Raw genomic sequence first — 24785 nt, forward strand, 5'->3', positions numbered from 1 at the left:
AAACCGGGCCTTAATTCACAAGATGAATAAACATTTCCCTCAGAAGGAGGCTGCTAGAAATGACTAAGTATACCAAGTCCACTGAGGTAATTTGCATGAGAACTTATACAGTAGAACTTTCAACTGTTATACCGAGCAAGTAGCTGCATGGTTTGGGTCACATAGCTATCAGCTTGCATTTGGGAGATGATAGCGGGTTTGAACCCCACTGTTGGCACCCATGGTTTTCTGTGGCTTCCCATTTTCATAGCAGGAAAATGATGGCTAGGGCTGTACCTTATGGTCATGGTTGCTTTCTTCCCATTCCCAGCCCTTTCCTATCCCATCGCCGCCGTATCTGCATCGGTGTGAGCAAAAAAAAAAAAACAAAAAAAAACGTAATAAAATCACATATCTATTTCGGATATAGCTGGTAGTACTATGAATACAAATGATTTTGGAGTAAGGGCAGTGATCTTTTCAAGGCTGCCAGGACTACAGTCTTTTATAGAATTTGCTTTACGTTGCACCGACACGGAGGTCTTATGGCGGCGATGGGATAGGAAAGGCTAGGAGTCGGAAGGAAGCGGCCGTGGCCTTAATTAAGGTACAGCCCCAGCATTTGTCTGGTGTGAAAATGGGAAACCACGGAAAACCATCTTCAGGGCTGCCGACAGTGGGGTTCGAACCCACTATCTCCCGGATGCAAGCTCACAGCTGTGCGCCCCTCACTGCATGGCCAACTCGCCCGGTAGGACTACAGTCTGGATCAAAGATAAATCTATATCGAAACACCGGCAGAAGGTGATGAAGTTCTTCTTCATGGTTCCCCTTGCTTCGTTTAGCAATCGTATGACCTTAATGTGTGCAGTACCATACTATTGGTGGTAGAAGGGGATGGCAGGTTCCTAGATCTTTTCTGCCCTCTTCCAGTTTCTTATACACTGTATATGTATTTACAAAAACATTTACATACATACATACATACATACCATATTTTCTTGAGTAATTCACACACTTTTTGAGACTTATAATATAGGTAAAATTTCACGTGCCTAAATTAATCGTGGCGTTTTAATACACGAAAGATATAACAAAAATATTACAAACTTAGGTACATAAAGTATGGGGGAAAAACATCTGATTAAAGTTTACATCATTCTACATCAGATTAACTTATTTAATCATATTTGTTTACAAGTCAAACAGATGGTACTTAAGGCATGTGGAACATATGTATACTGAAAATCTCCCATTACAAATTGGTAATAGCACCTGAAATGAAGTAGGATTGAAATAACTAAGAAACTGATCATATCATTATGAAATGGCATACTGGCAAAAGGACCCCTTATCTCAGCTAACAGCGACTGTTATTTGTCGTTGCTGCTGTTGGTTCCATGCTTCTCTCCATTGCAAGTCATCTTCACCGTCATCTAATGTACTCGAGATCCCTGTTTCCTTGAAGCTGTTTTCAGTCATTTTCAGAGAAATCATGCCTCAAGCATGCAATTTCCACTCGCAAATCTGTTCAACAAGTGGTTTCTGAATCTTGCTGGTTAGAGTAATTTCTTGCACATTTTCTGCCATCCAGCGCTGATAAGAGTTTCCAGATATTATCTTTCAAAGTTTTGTTTATAGAACCCAAGTGACTCTATAATCTTCCATTTGCAACTAACTCTGTAGCCTCTTTTAGTTCCAGTCCTCTTATAATTAAATCATTAAAAACTTAGTCTAAACATCAACACCTTGCTCTCCCTCTGCTTCTCTTACCCTCCTGGGCCGAGTCCATTATTCTCCTAGGTAATCTGTCCCCCTCCATTTGCCTCACATGTCCGCACCAGTGAAGCCAGTGTGTGTGTTCAGCTTCATCCGTCAAGTTGACTCCTCATTCACCCTTTTATCTCCTCATTGCAAGTACCCTGCTGCCATTGTTCCCACCTATTTGTACCAACAATCTTTGCTACTTTCATGTTTGGTACATCCAATATATGAATAAGGTATCCCGACTCCACCCAGCTTTCATTCCAATACAGCAAAATTGGTTTGAAAACAGACAGACATAAAGATGGTTTTGTCCAAGAGCAGATTTCTTTCTTACAAATATCATTGATTGCAGCAGCTTTGCTGCATCTTCATTCAGTTTCATGTAGTATACTACCACTCAGGAAGAATACTCATCCTAAATACTTGAAAATTTATTTCCCCCATCTGACATTCAGCCCTCTTAGATTTTGTCCCTTTCAACATTATTTAAAAATTGAAGTTTAAAAAAAATCCTGTTTTAAAAGATAAATAATACCTGTGATAAAAGTCCCCCAATAATAGTAACACATTCAGTCCTGCTGTCGAGTTATGCCGATGGATAGCTGACTCTACGAAGGGCTCACAATCGGCTTTTCTCGATATAGCGCACGTTTCAGCTCAGAGAGTGATAATTCTTTTTGCAGACAGTAGATAGCATAGGCAGTATTGTTACTTGAAGCTGAATGTTAAAGTTATCCTAAGACATTCTCTCTCTCTTTTTTTTCCGATATTACCGGCACTGTGTTGCTATATAAACGGGCCGGCCACAACGAGGCTCGCAAGCCACATGCGGCTCTTGAGTCAGTCTCGTGCGGCTCTTGACACCAAGCTTAGAGTAAAATTAATTGATATAATTAATAGAAAGGAACAACATCTCACAGCCAGGAACAGTCAGTAGCAGCGATGTGCAGCTTAACGTAATTAGTGCTGTAGGTCAGTGAGTGAGTGTCATGAGGTGAAGCCAGTTGTGTTCACGTGTAGGCAGTAATGAGTGCCGATACTTTCCTGTGTGCAGTTGTGTGCTGTTTGAGTACAGTTGTGGCCTGGTGTCTGAACAGTTACGATGCTGTGTAAGAAGCGTAAATATGAAGGGGAGAATAGAGCTTGTAATACCGACTGGGAGGAAGAATTTCTTTTTGTAAAATAAAACGGTAAGCCACTGTGTATTTTGTGTCAAATAACTTCGTCACAGTTCAAGGCCAGTAATCTAAAATGCCATCATGACACTAACCACAGCGGTTTCAATAAAGATTTTCCTGTTGGCTCTCAGTTAAGGAAAACCAAACTGAAATCACTAAAGGAAAAACTTCATGGTCAGAGTAAGACTATGTCAATTTTTACCAAGGAAGCAGATTTGACAACCAAAGCTGGCTTCATCTTGGCTTTTAATATTGCAAAAGCAAAAAAGCCTTGCACAGAGGGGGAGTTTATTAAGAAGAACATGGCACAAGTTATTTCTGTTTTAGAACCCGAAAATAAGAAACTGATCAACGAAATGGCCACTGCTAGACACACAATAGAGAGGTGAGTTTCTGTTATCAGTGCGGATATTTTAAATAATTTACAAAAAAATCTAAGCGAGTGCTCAGCAGTAAGTCTGGCTCTGGACGAGTCTACTGATATCAGATAAACCACAACTAGCCATATTTGTGAGTTATGTGTCAAAGGACTTGGAGGTGGTGGACGAACCTTAATACCTGGTTTCTTTGAAGGATACTACTCGTGGTTGTGACATTAAAGAAGCCCTGGATGGTGTTTTTCTGTAAAACTCAGTGCTTGTCAGTAATATTGTCAGCATTGTTACTGATGGTGCACCATCACTGACTGGCACGAAACAAGGGCTTATTGGGCTTTTAAACACCGACACATCATTTCCTGTTTTCCTACCTGTACATTGTTTTATTCACAGAGAACATTTAGCAGCAAAATATTTTCAGTACCCCCATATTATGCAGGTAGTTCTAAAAATTGTGAACTGTATTCGCTCAAATGCCAAAACACACCAACAGTTCAAATCTTATCAGCCAGATTTCAAAAAACTAGCAGCAAAAATGAACACTCGAAGAAGCACTTCTCAAAAGTAAAATCTCGTTCCTTGATGTGTACCTGAACAATAATGTTCTGTGTAGTGTAGAAAATGAATGTTCCTTCATTGGTTATAAAATGAAAAACATGTCTTCTTTTTATAAACCATTTTCTGAACATGCTTCCAATTTTGTCTCCTAAATTTACTCCTAAATTTGCAGCTCCAAAAATTAAGGTTAGTGGCCACCCCTGCTATACAAGATCATTTTAATCCATGCGGTTTGAGTAACTGATTGGTAAAGATGGCGGGGCCCATTCGGAATGTTTATGAATTGCTCGCTCAAGAAGAAATACATGAAATATTAGCGAATAGTGATTCTGAGTTTAGTGGAGAGTTAGATTGTGAATCTCTGAATGATTTTATTACTAGCAGTGATGACCTGAAGAGAGAAGAAAGCCACGAAACGAAAGCAGAGGTGCTCATCCTATTCCTAGTACGAGTGCAAATATTCCTGAGTGTAGTGATGACAATGAAACTGCAAATGGTGTTGATATATCTTTAAATCGTAGTGCTGAACCATTTTTTAAACCCACTCAGGACACAGCACCTCAAGTTAAACCTTCAGTATTAATACAGGGGTTAAATGCCAGGTTGCAGGACCTTCATCATTTCTACAATTTGCTGCTCTTTTCATGACTGACGAATGGTTTCAAAAGTTAGCTGAAGAAACTAACAAATAATATAGACAAAATCCGCAAACGGCTACATCTCCAAAAAATCTGAAATGGAGAGACGTACCTGTTGGGGAACAGAAGATATTTATAGGCTTATGGATAATAACAGGGTAACTCAAGAAACCACACTTGTGTTTATATTGGAGCTGGGATGAACTTATGGCCACGCCTCTATTTTCAAACACTATGAGTAGGAACAGTTTTATATATATATGCATTTCATGCTTATTTGCGAAAGGTTTTTGAAAATATAAAAGATATGTTTCATGCATGAAGTAACTGCCAGTAGACTCTGAAAATAGCCGGGATGCAGGGACCACAGGTTAGCGGAGTGACTGGGACTGAGGGTGTTGCTTTATCATTGTAAGAATAGGGTTTACTGTGTTGCCTTGACATCCATTCGACTGCTGGAAGTTTTAAGAAACACTGAAATGGCAGGATTTTATCTGGACCAAATCTGAGAAAAAAAAAAAAAAAAAAAATTTGAGAAATTTTTATTCATATATCTGATACATTAAGGGTCTGTACTACGACTGTCAGATAAACAGCCAGGTACGTAGGCTGCAGTTTTGCAAACTAGAAGTTAAATATTTTCTTGCGTACTACCAACGGATTTTAACGACGGTATTGTAATGCGGAAGATGTAGTAACATTTTTATTGGATTGGTAATAAGGTTACTGAAAATATAGTGAAATTTAGCGTGGTGGTATACGTGTTCCATGGTGTTTTCGTTTGTTTAGCTCTATTCCTTTTGAAATTGTATTACTAGAATCCAATATCAGACTCTTATTAAGCTATAATGTGGAAGTTCAGGTCAAAAACAGAATTAGGACTGAAATCCACACATACGAAGAAATGTTAAAATTAAGTAACTATATAACGAAACTAAAACTATTATAGAAAATAAAAAGACTGGAAATGTAACCTGGACGCAAAAGTTAAGATTCAGGTTATGTATCTTTTTTGTCTAGTACTATTCACAAGGATGCGCATTACGGCGAAAGTACTGTAAGTTTCTATTCGTAATTAATGCCACTGATGCAGCATAGTATCATTCATTTTATTATTAATTCAATTTATTGTTTGCTCATTGAATAAGTAGTTAGTTTCCTTCTTTTCAATACAATGTGAGAATAGTAACTGGCAAGCATTTATCTCACTTTAGTGTAGATACTTAGTAGCAAGTTGTTATGAAGTCAAAGAAATATAACCTCCTTAACATCCTCATTCGACGGATGAATCGCCATGAACAACGTCGTATACCTTTACTTCATATGTGTGTCGCGGATAGATTTGTAGTAGATCCCACGCTTTTGACACGCATTCTAGTGATTAAGAAATGTGTACTATCACCTCTAGTACCCTACCGACTAACATTTAGAAGGTAAAAGAAAATGTTAGACTATTGGGACTCGAACCCACGAAAAAATGCATAGCAGCAGGCGATGTTGCCCTAATGACCGCGGCTACCCATGAAGCTTGCTTTTGAGATGCTTATGTGCCACTCATATATTCAGTAGCAACAACTTGCTAGCTTGGAAAATCTTTAAGAATTCTGTGATAGCTGGACAGGAAGCATGACATACTTTATAAATATATACACAGATTGCATTGTAACAATTTAATTTCGAACAGCATCATGCAGATGTAGATTCATCTTGATGTGTAGCCATCTTGATTCTTACATTAGCGTCCCCAATAGGAGCGAAGTCCCAGATAAGAGCGTTAACTGCCTATATACCTTCGGCATAGCTAACCTTGAGAATATTCTCCCAGATTGCACATAAACGAAAGTTGTAGTACACGTTTTCAACCGACCTTCCAGATAAATGTGCAAACTGCCACATAAATGTAAACCGCACTTTTATCTGGCTGTCATAGTACAGGCCCTAAGAAATCAAACTTCATCTGTATGTTTTTTGTACACCTGAACCTTGATACGAGGTCGAGGATGAGGTGAGATGAAATCATATGGCATGTATTTACAGCCATATGCCCTTCCTGAGGCCAACCGCAGTTGAGGAGCTCATGAAGATGAAATGAATGATAGTGAATGAAATCTGGTAAAGAGATGGCCTATGAATAGGAGCTGTCCCATCATTTGCCTGCAAGTGAAAATGGGAAACCACAGGAAAACACTCTGAGGGCAGCCTATGGTGGGGTTTGAGCCCCTGCTTCTTGAATGCAGAGCTTGGCTTCTTAACTGTAGAAGCGCATAAACACGTGCAGCCTCTCCGCTCGGTATCTTCATCTTTATTTTCTTGTTAAATATCATACGTGAATCATTTTGTCCATTTTAAGATGTATTGAATGATATTGTGATTGCTTGTAGGCTGCTGAAGTGATCCGGCAGGAACTGGCAAAGAAGGAAACTGTGAAGTTGTGGTGTTTACTAGGAGATGCAACAGACGACCCTGCCCATTATAAGACAGCATGGGAACTGTCAGGACAGCGGAGTGGTCGAGCTCAGCGTCATTGGGGCCTCTTCTACTTCCGCAGAAAACAGGTTGGTATATTGATCATATCTCTTTTTATTGAAGATGTTTGAGCTTTCTTGCTGACTGAGATTTTTATAGTTCATCATTTCCTCTTTATTTAGAAGCAAGTAAGTAGGGGAAGTAATGAAATGGTGTATGACTTTTAGTGCCGGGAGTGTCCGAGGAAATGTTTGGCACGCCAGGTGCAGGTCTTTTGATGTGACGCCCGTAGGCGACCGGTGCATCATGATCAGGATGAAATCATGATGAAGGCAACACATACACCCAGCTCCCACGCCAGTGAAATTAACCAATGATGTTAAAATTCCCGACCCTGCCGGAAATCGAACCGAGGATGCTCTAATACCTTCAGGGTCGGAAAAGAACAAGAGTTGACCAAGGGAGGTCGGATAGGATAGGTAAAAGTGAGAAGCCTGGCACAAGTAAGTGGAAGCAATGCCAGGACTCAGCTAAGGGCTCCGTGGTTGCCAAACCATGCTCCGAAGTTAAGAGCCCCCGGAGCCCCTTTTGATCACCTCTTACAACTGGTAGGGGATACCGTGGGTGTTATTCCACTGCTCCCACCCACATGGGGTAATTACATAGAAATGTATGGAGTCATTTAGTGTGTCTTCTTGCTTTAAGAACTATTTCTTCCTTTTTTCAGTATGCTGAAAGCATTCCCCATTTGCAGCAGTCTCTTGCTTGTAACAGTCTCCAGGTCGCTCTGTGGTTACGTCTCGGTTATGCTGCCCTTGAGATCGAAGACTGGGACTTGTGCGCATCTGCATATCGACGTTACTGTAATCTAGACCCAGAGGTAAGAACAACCATATTTTAGAGTGCAGTTGGCTAATATAATGGCTTAGGCTTTTATGGCTGGTGTTTTTATGTATATAGAAGAAATTATTTTCTGGGCTTGTAGGCCATGGTCAAATTGGGTTATTAGCTCCCAACATTTTATGGGAAACTGTACCCAGAAATCTTTACGGGTCTGCTATGTCCAAAGGAGAGAAATAGACTATTTTGTTCTACACTCATTGTACAATTGGCTAAATTGACTTAAATTACTTTACGTAATTATAGTTACTTCACGTGGAGTGTAGAGCCTCTGAATGTGACCTCATTCTGCCTCCATTACTGTAACATTATTATTACAGATGTAAAAATCAAAACCAGAAATTAAAACATCTTGTGTGCAGCCATGACCTCCGATTTAAAACTTGTTGGTGTGTCGTGAAATATTACGTTGCTGGTAAGAATAATAATAATAATAATAATAATAATAATAATAATAATAATAATAATAATAATAATAATAATAATAATAATAATAAGTTGGTTCAATCAAACTCCTAAGTAGGGCATAACGACATTTAAAAAATGTTATTGGCTGTACGTCCCACTAACTACTTTTATCATAACACTATCCTCCACCACAGTAACACGCAGTTACCTACACATGGCAGATGCTGCCTACCTTCATCGGAGGGTCTGCCTTACAAGGGCTGCACCCGGCTAGAAATAGCCACACAAAATTATTACTACTTTTATGGTTTTCAGAGACGCTGAGGTGCCAGAATTTAATCCCGCAGAAGTTCTTTTACGTGCCATTAAATCTACCAACCCGAGGCTGACATATTTGAGCACCTTCAAATACCACCAGTCTGAGCCAGGATCAAACCTGCCAAGTTGGGTTCAGAAAGCCAGCGCCTCAACCGTCTGAGCCACTCAGCCCAGCCTACGTTACTGGTGCTGCTGCTTTATGGATACTGAAAGCTTTTTCAGTGAACTAACTGCAGCATTTTGAAATGTGGATGTAGCGCAGAATGTTTGAGATCCTATGAGTTGACCACGTCACATGCCGGGAAATCGTGAAGACCTAACCTCGCAAAATACAGGAAAGTGGCCTATTTTGGTCACGTCTTCCAAAATGATAAATACAGCCTGATACAATTGATCATAGAAGGCAAGATCTAAAAGAAAAATGTGAATGTGTGCAGAGGAAATCATCTTGGGAGTGAAACATCCGACACTGGAGCGATATCCACAGTACAGCAAACACTGATACAGAAAACACAAGATAAGAAAACTTCTTCCAGTTTTACTTCTTCTTAAAACCACCACCACTACTAGAAAAAATAGTCACCGGGCGAGTTGGCCATGCGGATAGAGGCACGCGGCTGTGAGCTTGCATCCGGGAGATAGTGGGTTCGAATCCCACTGTCGGCAACCCTGAAGATTCTTTCCGTGGTTTCCCATTTTTCACACAAGTCAAATGCTGGGGCTGTACCTTAAGGCCACGGCCGCTTCCTTCCAACTCCTAGGCCTTTCCTATCCCATCGTTACCATAAGACCTATCTGTGTCGGTGCGACATAAAGCCCCTAGCAAAAAAAAAAAAAAAAAAAAAAAAAACCAACGCAGTCTTTGGCTGGTACCATCATTTTTTGAAGTGTCGAATCCCTTCCATTTTTTCCCCTCTGATTAGTGTTAATAAAGGATGGTTATCCGGTTTTACTTCTTCTTAAAACAATAACCACCACTGCCAGAAAACATAGTCTTCAGCACCTCCGTTACGTTTTATGAGGGGGATAACACCAGAAGAAGAAGAAAACACCGTCTCGCCCTGTGGGTGGGGGCAGTAGAATAATGCACACGCCATCCCCTGCCTGTTGTTTGTGGGACATAAAGCCAATAACATTATTATTGTTCATTAATACACAAAGGAATTCATCTGTTTATCTCTATGTCCATCATGTATAAGCCCTACCTCAGTAGTCGAGTTCATGCTCATCTTCTTCATCTTATGAATATTAATGTTCAATCCAGCAGTCACAGCTTCATATTCCAAGTTCGCATTCCATGTCTCTTTTTGCTACAATGCCAATTCTTTATTTTATCATTAACTAAAATATGTGGGTGTTCGCAGAATTTTGAAGCCTGGAATAATCTTGCAAAGGCTTACGTTAAAACGGGTCACAAGGCACGTGCTTGGAAAGCTCTTCAAGAAGCCCTGAAGTGCAACTATGAGAATTGGCGAGTATGGGACAATCTACTTGTAGTGAGCACAGATTGTGGCGAATTTGAAGAGGTAAGTGCAATATTAATACTAATCTATGCTTATAACTCAAAATGCTGGGCAATGATCCCCTTTTGAATTTAGCCATTTGACTACATGAAGAACTTCAGGTTTGCAAAGTTCAGCTTTGCTTTCTGAGAAGTAAACATAATAATTGAAATGTTGGAAGATTTAAATTAAATCAGCAAACCTATAGAGATATGGTATGCACCAAAATATACAGTACTGGATTTTGCACAGCTCTCATTCGCATGTCCGTTCATGCATCAGCATTGTGTGTTTCTAGTACTGCAAAGAACATTGTGCTTTGAGGTCGGAGTGGAAAATAGGTCTCATGACAGAGGGAAGCATTTTTGTAATGGTGTATTATTTTCGCTCATAAGGAAATGGCTATCAATGCGGTTTGAATTTGTGGTTAGTGGTGGAACAATATCACCAACAATTTAATAAGGTCACACCAAGCAAATGCTGGGGCTGTACCTTAAATAAGGCCACAGCGCTCCCACTCCTAGCCCTTTCTATCCCATCGTCGCCGCAAGGCCTATCTGTTTCTATGAAACATTTTTCCGCCTTGTCAATACTTTACATTTTATTATAATTCAATTATCTAACATACCTGTTTCGAGAGCTCAAATGCTCTCTTCCTCAGCGGTCCAAAAACATCAAACAGAATCCTTGGACATGACTTAATTGATAGCCAGTAATACCTGGTTGCCAGCCATTAAGGATTTACGTAGGTAGTTCCCTTCCCTGTCCCTTCACTATTGTTATTTCATCTCGGTGTTTTCCAAATTCATATGTTCCTCATCGCCAGAAGTTTCATTCCAGGCTTGTGTCAATGTCATATGTTATGTGACCGTCTTAAGACTGATTCTGATGGTTCCGTCAGCTTTCGCTTGTAACGCGTCCATCTGCTGATGAATGAACATACCATTTCTACTTCTATTCTACTTCTATTATAACGTCTAAATTTAAAAAGCGCATTGTTCAAGAAGCCTTTCTCGTGGACAGTCGAGCTTTTCTTCCAGCTATGAAGGGTTCCAGAAAGTTGAGGGCAGTGAAGTAGACCTATTTTTTTGTTTCATGTATAGCAGAACCTGGGAGGGGAGGGGGAATGTTATCTCTCCAAGTTCGATACCCTGCCCTCAGAATTTGTCATATTTTGGCACAACTTTTTCCTGAAACAATGAATTAGAATATTGTGACAAAGAAAATATACATGTAGTACTTATGGCATACACTTATTTGTAATTAAAGTGAACAATACTGTTCATTTCATTAGGTACGGTACAAGATGCAGGTTAGGAAAGCACTGCTATGTTTTCCAAACATTTCTTCAATTAAGTTATAAGAATGACAATTACTACTTCTCCTAGTGTAACTTTCTTTACCAATCTATTCCATATAATATATTCTATTAATAATTAATCTAAGATAACACTACTCATACCGTAATCATAATAAATCTAATAATTACTTACCAATTTTCGTCCAATTCTCGACGCTATAAAATGCCATACAAGATTTACGGTCTCCCTATTACTATATCCAGGGAGTCTAGGATTATACAACACTTTGTTTTCATACACTAGGCAAATTAATGTTTCGATTTCATCAACAGAACACAATGATACGTCCGCCATTATCGAACGACTGCGACTGAAAAACGAACACGTTTGTTTTCACAAACCAGTTGATCTTCATCCCTTGTAGTTGATCGCTGACGATAGATGCTGTGTGACTGGTGCCACTGACCTCTGTAGGAATGTTTCCTTAGTCGGTTGATTGCAGTCGTTCAATCGATCCAGTGTGACAGCCCCCTAAAATGAATAAAACCTTTTAAATTAGTCACTATATACTAAAATTTGAAATGTTGTCTGCTCTGTTCATGCAAACTTCTCCTTTCCTTAAATCCTTATTTACACGTAAAAATAAAAATAAAAATAAAAAAGAAATTAAAAATGCAGAGTAAATGATTCTATAGCCTGTCACAATATGTTAAGTAGAATCAAAGTTGGTAATACAGTTTGCACCAAAATATACAGTACTGGACCAATATATAGTTGGGGACGAAACATGACGGCCTCAGTTCTCGGAAGCAAGCTGGCCAGCTGTAAATCCCACCCTGTACCCTGATGAGTTAATGAGGTCCAAGTGATCTTTGCTTGGTATGGAGAGGTTGCCAAAAAACTCTTCTCAGTCTTGACTCTTTTTTCGTGTCAAGAGCGGTGTATTATAATCATTATAAAATATCAAAGCCATTTCTTATTAACAGTGCTGATGTAGTTATTTCATTATTATTATTAATTATATACAGTCATATCAGTCGTACCGGTTTTCGGACACTAAGGTCCATCATCAGTGTTAGAATTTAAATTTAATTCCACATGAGTGTGTCATCAAAATTAGTTAAAATGAGTTAAAAATGTAGCCCTGTTGACATCAACTGTAAAATAAGAAAAAGAAAAAACAAGTGTAAATGTATGAAAATAATACATATAAACTTACAATGTTGTTGTAAAAGGTATGGACATCCTAGACACAAAGTAAACTGTTGGGAAGCTACATGAGAGCAACCACAACAAAAACAGTACAGACCAAAGTGGTCGGCTTAGCTTCTGTCCAGCTCCATGGCTAAATGGTTAGCATGCTGGCCTTTGGTCACAGGGGTCCCGGGTTCGATTCCCGGGAGGATCAGGAATTTTACCCATAATTGGTTAATTCCTCTGGCAAGGGGACTGAGTGTATGTGCCGTCTTCATCATCATTTCATCCTCGTCATGACGCGCAGGTCGCCTACGGGCGTAAAATCAAGACCTGCACTTGGCGAGCCGAAGTCCTCGGACACATCCCGGCACTAAAAGCCATACGCTATTTCACTTTACCTTAGCTTCTGATGTAATATCTTCTTCACTTTCACCAGAAATAATAAAAAGGTCATCATCCGAAGAATCAATAGAATCATTATCACTACTATCAGAAATACTAATGTCACTTAGAGATTCATCTTCAATGTAGTTCCTTATTTTGTCTTCAGACAAACATCTCTTCCGTTTTGTGCTTGCCATTTCTGTTTACCTTGTCAGCTGGCCAGAGATTGTGCATGTAAAGTAGAGAAGATACGGCATATTTTAGGCCAGAGACTTCATGAATACAGCTGGAAACCATCCCACCATCTGTTTAGAATGCTGGAAAACATTTCCAAAGGGATTACCTGAGAAATTAGTGGGTGATCGGAAATGAACACTGCAGCTAAACGAGAATTTCTCTAAAGGTGACGTTATGGGCAAGCGTGCGCCACCCGAGAATTTACATACAATTTACAAAATATTTGTTTAATGTTAACCTAGTCAATACTTACAATACCACATTTTGTGGTTAAATAATTACAAAAAATAGAAAGATCATGAACATGTTTCGCCCTTCTTAATGGGCATCATCAGCACAATGGATAACCTTAAAACAAATAATTACAATTAGGACTTTACAATTATTGATCACATAAAATTGGAATGAGATGTTGTGATGTTAAAAGTTATTTTTGTTTTCATGATTAAAAAGTTTGACATGAATGTTACAAACACAAGTTAAAACTATTGTAGTACAACTTTACAATATTGTCTAAAAATTATATATTTATATTGGTGAGAAGTTTTTTAATCGGCATTTGTCTGGAATTGAAATGGATCCTCTTCTTTTAACTTTTTGGTGAAAGTCAATATTATTGTCGTGTTCACCACCAGGTAGATTTGAAGAATAAAATATGTATAAAACATATGTTCCTATTGTAGAAAATTAGGTTAGGAATGAATATTTGGTGTTTTTTCTTGAGTTCAATGAGGTGAGATGAATTTGTCGTGGCGGTTTTTTTATGACCGGATGCCCTTCCTGACGTCAACCTCATCAGAGGAGTTAATGAGAGATGAAATGAATGACGTGATATATGATAGTAGGGAGAGGGTGAAACCCGGTGCCGGCACATAGCCTACTCCTGTCGAATAGCACCAAGGGGTCTGCTCAAGGCTTAACGTCCCCATCCGACGGACGAATCACCATCAACAGCGTCATATGCCCTCACTCCATATGAGCACTGCGGAGAGGTTTGGAATTTAATCCAGGCTTTTGGCACGCAATCTAGTGATTAGAAATTGTATACCACCACCTCCCCTACCCTGCCGGCCAACATTCTGATGGTGAAATTTTTTTCGACCAACGGGACTCGAACCGGCTAACCTCGGTGTTAGACCGTTTTTAGACTTCAGCGCCTTAACGATCATGGCCACCAGGCGGGCTAATTGGCAACTTTTATTATATGCAGAATTTTCTTTTGATTTGGGATAACTGTTTTCAATAACTTAGGTATTAATGTGTATAAAGAACTCTTAATCTCCATGTCGTCATTTAGGTTGTGGTCTTTATTAAATGTTTTGTCCAGATAAATATAAATATTTTCTAATTCATTTAGTAGTTTTCCCGTGTTAGTATTCCTTATTATTGTCTATCTTTTTCTTACTTACTTACTTACTTACTTACTCCATGGCTCTACGGTCCTTTAAGGACCTTGGCCTCCTTGACCACAGCTCTCCAGTCATCCCGGTCTTCAGCACGCCTACGCCACCTCCTGACTCCAACGGTCCTCAGATCAGTCTCCACATCCTCCAGCCATCTCATCCGGGGCCGACCTCTCCTTCTCCTGCCCCCAGGGTGTCCTGTGAGTGCTTTCCTTGGAAGTCTTCCCTCCTCCATCCGTTGTACATGCCCCAGCCATCCAATTCGTCTCATTTTGATTGATGTCACCAAGTCCGGCTCCTTATACAATAATCTTATTTCTTCATTTGTTCTGATTCTCCATAAATCTCCCTCCTTCACCGGTCCGAATATCTTCCTCAGTACTTTCCTTTCCCACACATTTAATCTCCTCTCTGTGGCCTCAGTCAATACCCATGCCCTATCTTTTTCTATTGAGGTAAAATGGTGGCCTGTTTCCTTCATGTGTGTACTCATAGCGGAATATTTGTTATGTTTGTCGACATTGAAATGTTCCATATATCTTGTAATAAAACTTCGCCCAGTCTGGCCAACGTATGAATAACCACACTGCGAACATGTCAACCTGTATACTCCTGAACTTAAATATTTGCTGTTATTATTATTATTATTATTATTATTATTATTATTATTATTATTATTATTATTATTATTATTATTTATTTATTTATTTTATTATAATTAAAAAATATGTTCTGTGTAGTATTGGTTGTTCTGTAAGCTATGTTTATATTATACTTGTTGAAGGTATTAGTAATTTGGTGGATAGTTGGGCTATTATACGTGAAAACAGGATGTTTATTTCTGTTAGGCCTATCTGGTTTGAGGTTAGTGGATAGTTTGTTTTTCATTTTATATACCAGACTGTTTATCATTTAAATTTTGTATCCATTGGTTACTGCAAGGTTTCATATGTAATTTAATTCAGTTCTCAAATTTACGGGAGATAAGGGGATTCTTAAGGCTCGATATATCAGGCTGTAAAAAGATGCCTGTTTTTGCGATCCAGGATGTAATGAAGAATTATGTATTGTAATTGACGAGTGTGTAGGCTGCTTTGCTACATCTCCTCCATTTCTGTCTGTCGTTGACATCTTCTGGTGTTAAGCCAACACTGTGCATGTCTGCCCTGATGTTGTCAGTCCATCTCTTTGCCGGTCTTCCTCGTGGTCTTGTTCCCTCTGGGTTGATGTGGAGCGCTGTTTTGGCAACTGAGTCGTCCTATTTTCTCATGACGTGGCCGTACCAGCGGACATCCGTGTTTCTTATGTGGTCACATTGGGTCAGCTCCATGGACCATCGAAGCATCTTCATCTCCATGGTTGTCAACATTTGCTCCTGTTGTTTCGTCATGGGGCGACATTCAGTCCCATAGATCGCTGCTGGCCGTACCACACTCTTATAAACTTTTGCCTTTAGATATTGAGGCATCTTTTTATCACAGAGGACTCCAGTGACCTGTCTCCACTTGAGCCAAGCTGCATTTACCCTCATCCGAGTATCAGGAGTGGTGTCACAGTTTGAGGTGACGACGGATCCCAAGTACTTAAATTGCATGGTCTTCTGCAGGTCTTCTTCACTGATACTTATGGTACCTCTGGTTTGGGGGTCACATTCCAGGTATTCTGTCTTCTGGATATTGAGGTGCAGTCCATTTTCAGCCAGTCTGTCCTTCCACGTTTGAACCTGATGCTGGAGTTCAGGACGGGTTTCTTGTGCAAGTACCACATCATCGGCATAAAGAAGGGTCCAGGGATGTGAAGTCTGTATGTCAGCTGTTGCTGTATCCATGCAGAGGATGAATAGCGATGGTGAAAGGGCAGAACCTTGATGAACACCCACAGTGATATCGAATTTTACACCTTTCATTGCACTGTTGTTATTTTATAATCGCCAGTGGAAGAGGTTTTTGTATTTTTTCATGTTTTTCCACACCTTTTAATATTCTCCGCTCATGTTTAGAAATGGTAGATATAGTTTTCACTATACATGCAGATACACAACGTAAAATGCCATCATATAAGGAAAAATCTTATCTAGTGTTTCCATATCCCTATTGGATAGTTTTTATTTGTGTATTCAGTAGTACGTTTTCTCGCGTAACACGTTCTTTTTCACTGTCCCCTGCAGAAACGTCTTAACTAGGATTTGCTGTATATGTTCCTATTCACAGTTGTATCTTTTAATCCATGATTTAATGTTTTGGTCGTAGGTGATCCGTGCCTATCACCGCATCCTGGACCTGAAGGGGAAACATGTTGATACGGAAGTGTTGAGTATCCTAGCAAAAGCTGTGGGGAACAATCTAGCTGATAACCAGGGTGTACCTGCAGGAAGATTGCTCTCAAAAGCGCTGGGACTGTTTGGCCGTCTGACTGGACAGGTGAGGTGTTAAAGCATTGTAATATGTAGTATTGTCATTAAGTTTCTGGACTGGTCGCATGGTGTTGCTGTGGAACACTACCGTGGGTTGGTCGCGCCACGGAGTGATGTCATGATAGTTCTTTGCTGGTGACAGTAAGATGGAGTTGTGTGCATACAGTGTAACAAAAACTGCGGTCTCTGTTCTGAAGGTAATTGAATGGGAATGACAGAACGCGAGAATGTTGCCGATTGGGAAATGGGCAAATGTCAGGTTCTACCAAAAGTTAGTCTAATCCGTTAGTGGTACATTTTGGGGATTGAAGCCAAAATTGTCAGTATTGCTGCAATGGAAGAAAATGCGATTAGTCAGGTCTGGAAGCAGCAACACTTACTGGATTAACATAGAGTGTCTTCAGGCAGCAGAAATTATGTTCCTCCATTCTTGTCTAAAAAAAGCAAAAATGGATTAAATTATTAATGTGGATATCTGACAACAGCTCTGATTGGAAAGAAGCTTGCTAGGGAGCCTTGAAGTGAAGAGATTGCAATGGTATGGTCACATGGAAAGAATGGATTGCCATAGGATTCCTCAAGCATACTTTGACCGCAGTGTTTCCTGGGAAGAGACAGAGAGAGAGAGGAAGACCTTGTGATGTTCGGGAAAAGCAGATTGTCAAGGGCCTTGAAATCTGAGATGTAAATTGGCATCGCAAATATGAACAACATCTATGGACCGACAGGACAAACTAGAGGAGGCTCGTACACAATCGCACCCAACTTGCTGGAGCGAAGAAATATGATGATGATGATGATGATGAGTACAACATACTTAATTCCAACAGTAGTGCTATACAAAAGATTTGAATTATGAATGATTCCCAAACAGATCTAAATCACACCATAATTATATTTATGACAAAATATATATATTTACTACGCCTTCTACCTCCACATTACCTAACCATGATGTAGAGGAACATGAGGCAAATGAAAAGGAAGGAGCAGACAATGAGGAAGAAAAAGAGAATTCAGAATTGAAAGTAAATGATTTCACTATCGTGAATTTCCTCCAAAAATGAGGGTTAGATATGTTATTGGTGGCGTTGAAGATGTTAGATATGAAATTACATTTTTGAGGAAGGAAGTTGTTAATAATTTTTACTTTGTCCTTCTTGAAAAAGAACATGCAGCTGAGGCAGAAAAACCATTGAAGGTTGTGCTAGAATATTGATTTTTAGAGTTCGTCCCAGAACCTTCTTATAAACTCACATTATCAGATTTACCCTGAAAAATTCCAGTATTATAATTAGATATGGATAGCGTCAAAACGGTGTTTATTATAGACATGCCAATTAAAGAGTAGTGTTCAGGATGTTCGTATGAGACTAAAAATATCATAATTTAACAGTTCTGCAACTGAGATATTTGTTGGCAGCAGAAGTTATTTGACTGATTTCTTTACTGCATGAGTGTAGCGCACATAAGAAATATTGGGTGACAGTGACAGTTGTTGGTACTGAGCTTTATAACTTACCATTATTATAGACATGTTCGTCTAGAACTCAAAATGGTGATCAGCTAACAGAGCTGTTGTTTCAGTGCCATGCGGACATTTCCTATTGTTGAAAAATACGTAAATGTTTGGATTCACAACACCTGAACGGTAGAAACGTCGTGAAGAAGGCCTTGTTTTCAAAACATTTGTTCCAATTCTGTGTGCTTGGTGCATTTTGTGTTCTGAAATATGAATTGAAAGTCAGGGCCAAGTAGCTCCATGCTGTTTGAAATATCAGTTACCAGAGGTTTTTATTTGTTATTTACTATTAATTGACCTTGCATTTTTTTTTTTTTTTTTGTCATATGGAAAGGATGTATGAAAGTGATAACTGCCATAACTAGGATATAAATCCTGAAGCATGCAATTTAAATTAAAAATCATAATCAGAAACATATTGGATAGGTTTCTGAGTTCCTGGTATCCATTTTGAAATTCTTGCATTTTAAACTTTGAGACTTTTACAGTAGCATTATAATTTTAATAAAAGAATGAATGCTTTGTATAGGTGACTGATAATGCAACCTTATGGCGACTATATGCAGAATTGACAGCTAGTAATCCGGTGCAGACTACAGAAACCCTACAGAAGACAGCCCAGTACCTCCAGCGGGCTCATCGTGCTGCTGTCCAGTCGTTACATTGGGAGAAGCAGGTGGACTCATGTCGGGACGTTATGAGGCTATGCTCAAGTCTTGCTGATGGTTAGTGTTTACTTCACATGGATTGAACTTGAATGTGGTTTGGGTTATTATTTACATAGTACTATCATGTTGCAGCATACCTGCAGTGCTGTCGTAACTGTCCAGACAAGGAACAGGCTGTTAGAATGTTGAATTCTGCCAGACTCTCCCTGAAAGGTGTCACATCAAAAGTGACGGTGAGTTCAAAATATATTAGTTATTTATTTATCAGGGTGGCCACCCATATGGAAAACCGGGGAAACCGGGAAATGTCAGGGAATTCGATAAATGACGGGAAAACCGGGAAATGTCAGGGAATTCAGAAAAAAAATCTGGAAATTTGTTCTTCTGCCAGATAAAATTGACATACCGTATATATCCTTTAATAGAAGCACATTTTTCAGTTTTTATAACATAATCTAGGGCATGTCTTTTATGCCAGGAATAAATTGTAAAGAAAATTTAATAAACATTAAAAAAATCAAGTGTGATCTCGAATGTGAAGTATCCAATAGCATCAATAGCTATATGGATAGCCTATAGCAAGCCGTAGCAACTATGATCGATCGACTGATCGATCGAACTTTCAATGTTTTGATCTGCTTTCTATTGAATATTCTGTGTTGTTGGGGAATTGCGCGGCCTATATTGCGTTCTCGGTTTTCTAATCGCTTAAATACATGGCTTCCACAGCGAAATATGCACATAGACAAAATTCCACAACCCAACGGATGACTGTGTTTGTTTACTATGTAATGACGTGTGCGATAGTCTCAACCTCGTAAAATGTAAAAACAGACAAAAAACACTGAATGCAGGAAAGTGTGAAATTCGCTTGAACTTAATACTCATTAGAATGCTCATTCTTATTATTATTACAATTATTAAATGTGCTGACGTAGGTAAACCTTGTGTAAATGTGTAATGCATCGTGACACAGTTCAGGCCGCGTCATGTTGAGTTTCTAACCTATCTTACATGCGAGGTGTTCGGAAGTTTCAGGCACGACTAGTAGCTTGTAATATCACGTGTATTTTTGTGAATAGAGAACAAGATTTAAAATGAAGGGACATCACATTGTAAGATGAAAGTTGTTTGAGTTTGTGAAGTATGATTGTATGTATTCGGTCTTGATCCATCTAGTCCCAAGCTGCCATTCATATCGATTTATATAGATTGAGTGCAATCTCGAAAGCTGGCTGCCAACTGTATTGTCTACAATACATCATCACCTGGCAGCCACGTGGTTAAGCTACCTGGCTCGGCGTGTGCGGTATAGGTTTAATAGTCTTCAGTGTAGATGTAATTTTATTTACATCCGTATGTTGCTTACTATTTAGTTCGTCTGTGTACCATACTTCAGTATAGTTCGTGAAAGACAAGTGGCAAGAATGTGACTCGGCAATAATAATAATAATAATAATAATAATAATAATAATAATAATAATAATAATGACTCAGGTGCTATAAGAGGTAGTAAAAATAAACATGTCAAACCCAAGTGTTTGGCCTTTGCTGATGATTTGGCACTCTTCGCTGAGACAGAACAGGAAGCAATAACACAGATAAATGAACTACAGGAGATAGCCGAGAAAACAGGTTTAAAAATCTCCTTCACGAAAACAGAGATGATGAGCACGGACAGGAATTATGTGAAGAGAACAATGAAGACGAAATATGGCGAAGTGAAGGTCACAAAGCAGTTTAAATACCTGGGAGAAATTATCAGCAGCAACGGGATGGATAAAGCGGCCATGGAAAATAGAAGACTTAAGTTGGAAAGGCTAAACATTGCCACCAAAGCCATTTACAACAAAAAGAATCTCTCCATCAATGCGAAACTAAGACATTATGATGCTGTGGTAAAACCAGTGATTCTGTATGGGGTGGAAACAGCAACACTAACGAACCTGGAAAAACTACTAAAGATTGAAAGGAGAATATTGAGGATGATTTACGGCCCAAGGGTGGTAGAGGGAAACTACAGATTACGCTCAAATAAGGAGATATACAAAATAACAGAAGACCTGGAAACAACAATAAGGAAAAGACGGTTGCGATTCTATGGACACATGGTCAGAATGGATCCAACAAGGTTAAATAAACAAATTTTTAATAAAATATACTACTTGAAGAGCCAGGGGGGATATGCCAAGCAGATGAAGGAAGAACTCAAGAGGTTAGGAATTGCAGATGAAGAATGTCGTGATAGAGACCAATTCAGGAAAAGACTTTCCAACATAAAAGTTCTGGTTGAAGAAAAGAAAGAGCGCAGAGGGGGAAGATGGACTGAAGAGAGAAGAGCGCAACATTCTGAAAGAATGAAGGCACTGTGGAGAAAGAGGAAGGAAGAAGGGATGATTAGAAGGAAGTGAAGTGGTATTGGCGTGGTCCTAAGTTTGGCCGGTTCGCAAGAAAGAAAGAAAGAATAATAATGTTATTGGCTTTACGTCTCACTAACTACTTTTTCGGTTTTCGGAGACGCCGAAGTGTCGGAATTTTGTCCCGCAGGAGTTTGTTTACGTGCCAGTAAATCTACGGACACGAGGGTGACGTATTTGAGCACCTTCAAATACCACCGGACTGAGCCAGGATCGAACCTGCCAAGCTGGGGTCAGATGGCCAGCGCCTCAACCGTCTGAGCCACTCAGCCAGGCTCGGCAAAAATTGGCACCGTGGTCTCGATCAGCCATAACATCCTTCATATGGCAGTCATTAGCCGCGAATAATTTATTTCTTCTATTCTTAATAATAATGTACCTATTCTTGTTTTAGTGTCGGATATTGTTAGGAAGTGCATACACTATCTTAGTGATAGTGAAGTTGATACTATTTTGAAGCTGTTACAGTTTGGGATTTTCTTGTCTCTGTTTCTTCCTTCCACATGTTTGTCAACATTAGGTCAGATATCTATAAGACGTTCAATGAGTTTTAGAATTTTCAATGACGTAAAACAACTAGCAAAAAAAAAAAAAAGAAGAATTTTCAATCCATCTTATAGCACAGTATTTCAAAGGGAATACGTTTGAACCTGAATAATGTGTAGGAACGTAGCAAAACAAGAAGTAATAATTTCGTTTGGCTTTTTCTAGCCGCGTGCAGCCCTTGTAAGTCAGACCCTCCGATGAGGGTGGGCGGCATCTGCCATGCGTAGGTAACTGCATGTTATTGTGGTGGAGGATAGTGTCATGTGTGGTGTGTGAGTTGCAAGGATGTTGGGGACAGCACAAACACGCAGGCCTGGGCCACTGGAATTAACCACTTAAGGTTAAAATCCCCGACCCGGTCGGGAATCGAATCCAGGACCCTCTGAACCGAAGGCCAGTACGCTTACCATTCAGGCAACGAGTCGGACAAAACAAGAAGTGAAGAGCACGAAGAAACTCTGCAATATTCCACTGGGTTTCTTTTACTGGCATCTTATATCAATTGTGCACAGTATGCAAGGCACAAGGTCCAATGTTCTCCAAAATAGGAGCATCTGGATCATCATTTAATAAATTACCGATATCCCGAAGGAACTTTTTATTAACATTTGGGCCATCCATTGAAATTTTTAGTTTTTTTTTTAGATTGAGTCCTTGCAGTGCTTGCAAAAAAACATTTAATAAGTCCTAGGAGGTAGAGTGACCAAGAAACACGGAATCAAAATAAGAAGTGCATACCTCATTAGTATCAGTGTTGAAACAACGAACTACAAAATCCATTTGGCCCATCTGAGAAACTTTATTCTGTGACTCGTCAGAACCAACGGTGAAATGTGTGCACTTACTACACATCTCAAGAACGTGTTTATAAAAATAGGGAGCCAATCCATGAGTGATTGTATATGCAACTTTCATTGTGTGCAGGTGACCTTCCGAAGCGATTTCAGAGTCTGGAAACATTACTGGGAACAAACGTACACTAGCTTCACTGGCACGTAAGGAATGGTGGAACTCAGCTTTGGGTACTTGCTCTCTTGAAAGATAATTCTGTAGACATCTCGCCTCTGGTGAATCTTCTTTAATGGAAGAAGAAGAAGAAAAAAGCAGTGGAGTCATATGTGATAGAGTTCGTTGTGGTAGGCAAAGGAAAATTTGTGTTTGCGGCCATGGTATTAAGGCCGCTTTGTTGCTGAAAGAATTAGAAGAAAAGAAGTGGAGGGTGATGGCAGAAGCTCGACAGTCGTTGGTGGCTATAGACGAAAAAATGTCTTCGCTGAAGCAGTAATGGTAATCATTTTTTTAAATCCCAAAGTGAATTTAATTAGACTAAATTCAACTTCCAAGTTTTGAAATTAAATATGCACATTAATTGCTCATTTACTTTTTGGATGTGAAGCTTACAAAATGTATTTTATTATTACTGTCATAGCTGGAAACTTCCTTTATAATTTTATTTTTTGTCGTTGTGTGTCATGGAAAAAACTGGTTTTTTATGTCTGGAAAACAGCGAAATGTCAGGGAATTTCAAAATTTGGATTTGGTGGACACCCTGTTTATTTATTTATTTATTTATTTATTTATTTATTTATTTATTTATTTATTTATTTATTTATTTATTTATTTATTTATTCAAGTCAAAAACTTCACAATAACTCTATAACTTATCTTTCAGAGATTAACAACTAATTTGCTGTATTGGCCCGAATGTAAGACTTCCTCGAATTTTTGGAAGGTATTTGCAAGAAAAATTAAATAATGAATGTAATTACTACATATGCAGGCTTCCTTCTTCTTCTTCTTCTTCTTCTTCTTCTTCTTCTTCTTCTTCTTCTTCTTCTTCTTCTTCTTCTTCTTCTTCTTCTTCTTCTTCTTCTTCTTCTTCTTCTTCTTCTTCTTCTTCTTCTTCTTCTTCTTCTTCTTCTTCTTCTTCTTCTTCTTCTTCTTCTTCTTCTTCTTCTTCTTCTTCTTCTTCTTCTTCTTCTTCTTCTTCTTCTTCTTCTTCTTCTTCTTCTTCTTCTTCTTCTTCTTCTTCTTCTTCTTCTTCTTCTTCTTCTTCTTCTTCTTCTTCTTCTTCTTCTTCTTCTTCTTCTTCTTCTTCTTCTTCTTCTTCTTCTTCTTCTTCTTCTTCTTCTTCTTCTTCTTCTTCTTCTTCTTCTTCTTCTTCTTCTTCTTCTTCTTCTTCTTCTTCTTCTTCTTCTTCTTCTTCTTCTTCTTCTTCTTCTTCTTGGTGACATTTATGGCCTCAGGATTTGCTGCCAACATGCAATATTTACTCCCAACACCTTATAGGTTATAGTTTAGCATAGTTCAGAAGCATATGAAGGAACACCTGGCATCTTTATATCAACACACAAAATATCATAAGTTGTGAATTTAATTATGGTCCGTATTGACAATTGATCACTAACAAAAGGTAGATAAGGGTCCACCTATTCAATACCATTATCAGTGGTATCAATGGTAATACCAATATCAATGGTATTGAATAGGTGGACCCTTCTCTACCCTTTGTCAGTTAACACAAATAATAGTTATTTAATCTATACTTTATTTACACAAAAAGTGAAGAAGATAAATATGAAGGTAAAGTTCGAATTCAAGAGGAC

The 24785-nt window shown here is 39.0% G+C and overlaps 1 protein-coding gene across 3 annotated transcripts in view; it reads left to right on the forward strand.

The window, feature by feature from the left end:
* Window positions 1-24785, forward strand: part of LOC136884099 (tetratricopeptide repeat protein 27) — a 149767-nt gene that overhangs the window by 105559 nt on the left and 19423 nt on the right. Inside the window, exons 10-15 of one of the 3 annotated variants that reach the window (XR_010861303.2) lie at window positions 6879-7052; window positions 7691-7843; window positions 9954-10115; window positions 16863-17033; window positions 19078-19273; window positions 19360-19449. Coding sequence is in view for 2 of the 3 variants with exons in the window: in XM_067156130.2 (XP_067012231.2) it covers window positions 6879-7052; window positions 7691-7843; window positions 9954-10115; window positions 16863-17033; window positions 19078-19273; window positions 19349-19449 (957 nt within the window). In the remaining variant the exon portion in view is untranslated. Of the gene's footprint in view, window positions 1-6878; window positions 7053-7690; window positions 7844-9953; window positions 10116-16862; window positions 17034-19077; window positions 19274-19348; window positions 19450-24785 lie in introns of all 3 variants that reach the window. The other 2 variants (XM_067156130.2, XM_067156131.2) reach the window with 2 other exon arrangements.

The sequence above is a fragment of the Anabrus simplex genome, chromosome 12 (genome assembly GCF_040414725.1).
Source record: "Anabrus simplex isolate iqAnaSimp1 chromosome 12, ASM4041472v1, whole genome shotgun sequence".
Classification (NCBI taxonomy): domain Eukaryota; kingdom Metazoa; phylum Arthropoda; class Insecta; order Orthoptera; family Tettigoniidae; genus Anabrus; species Anabrus simplex.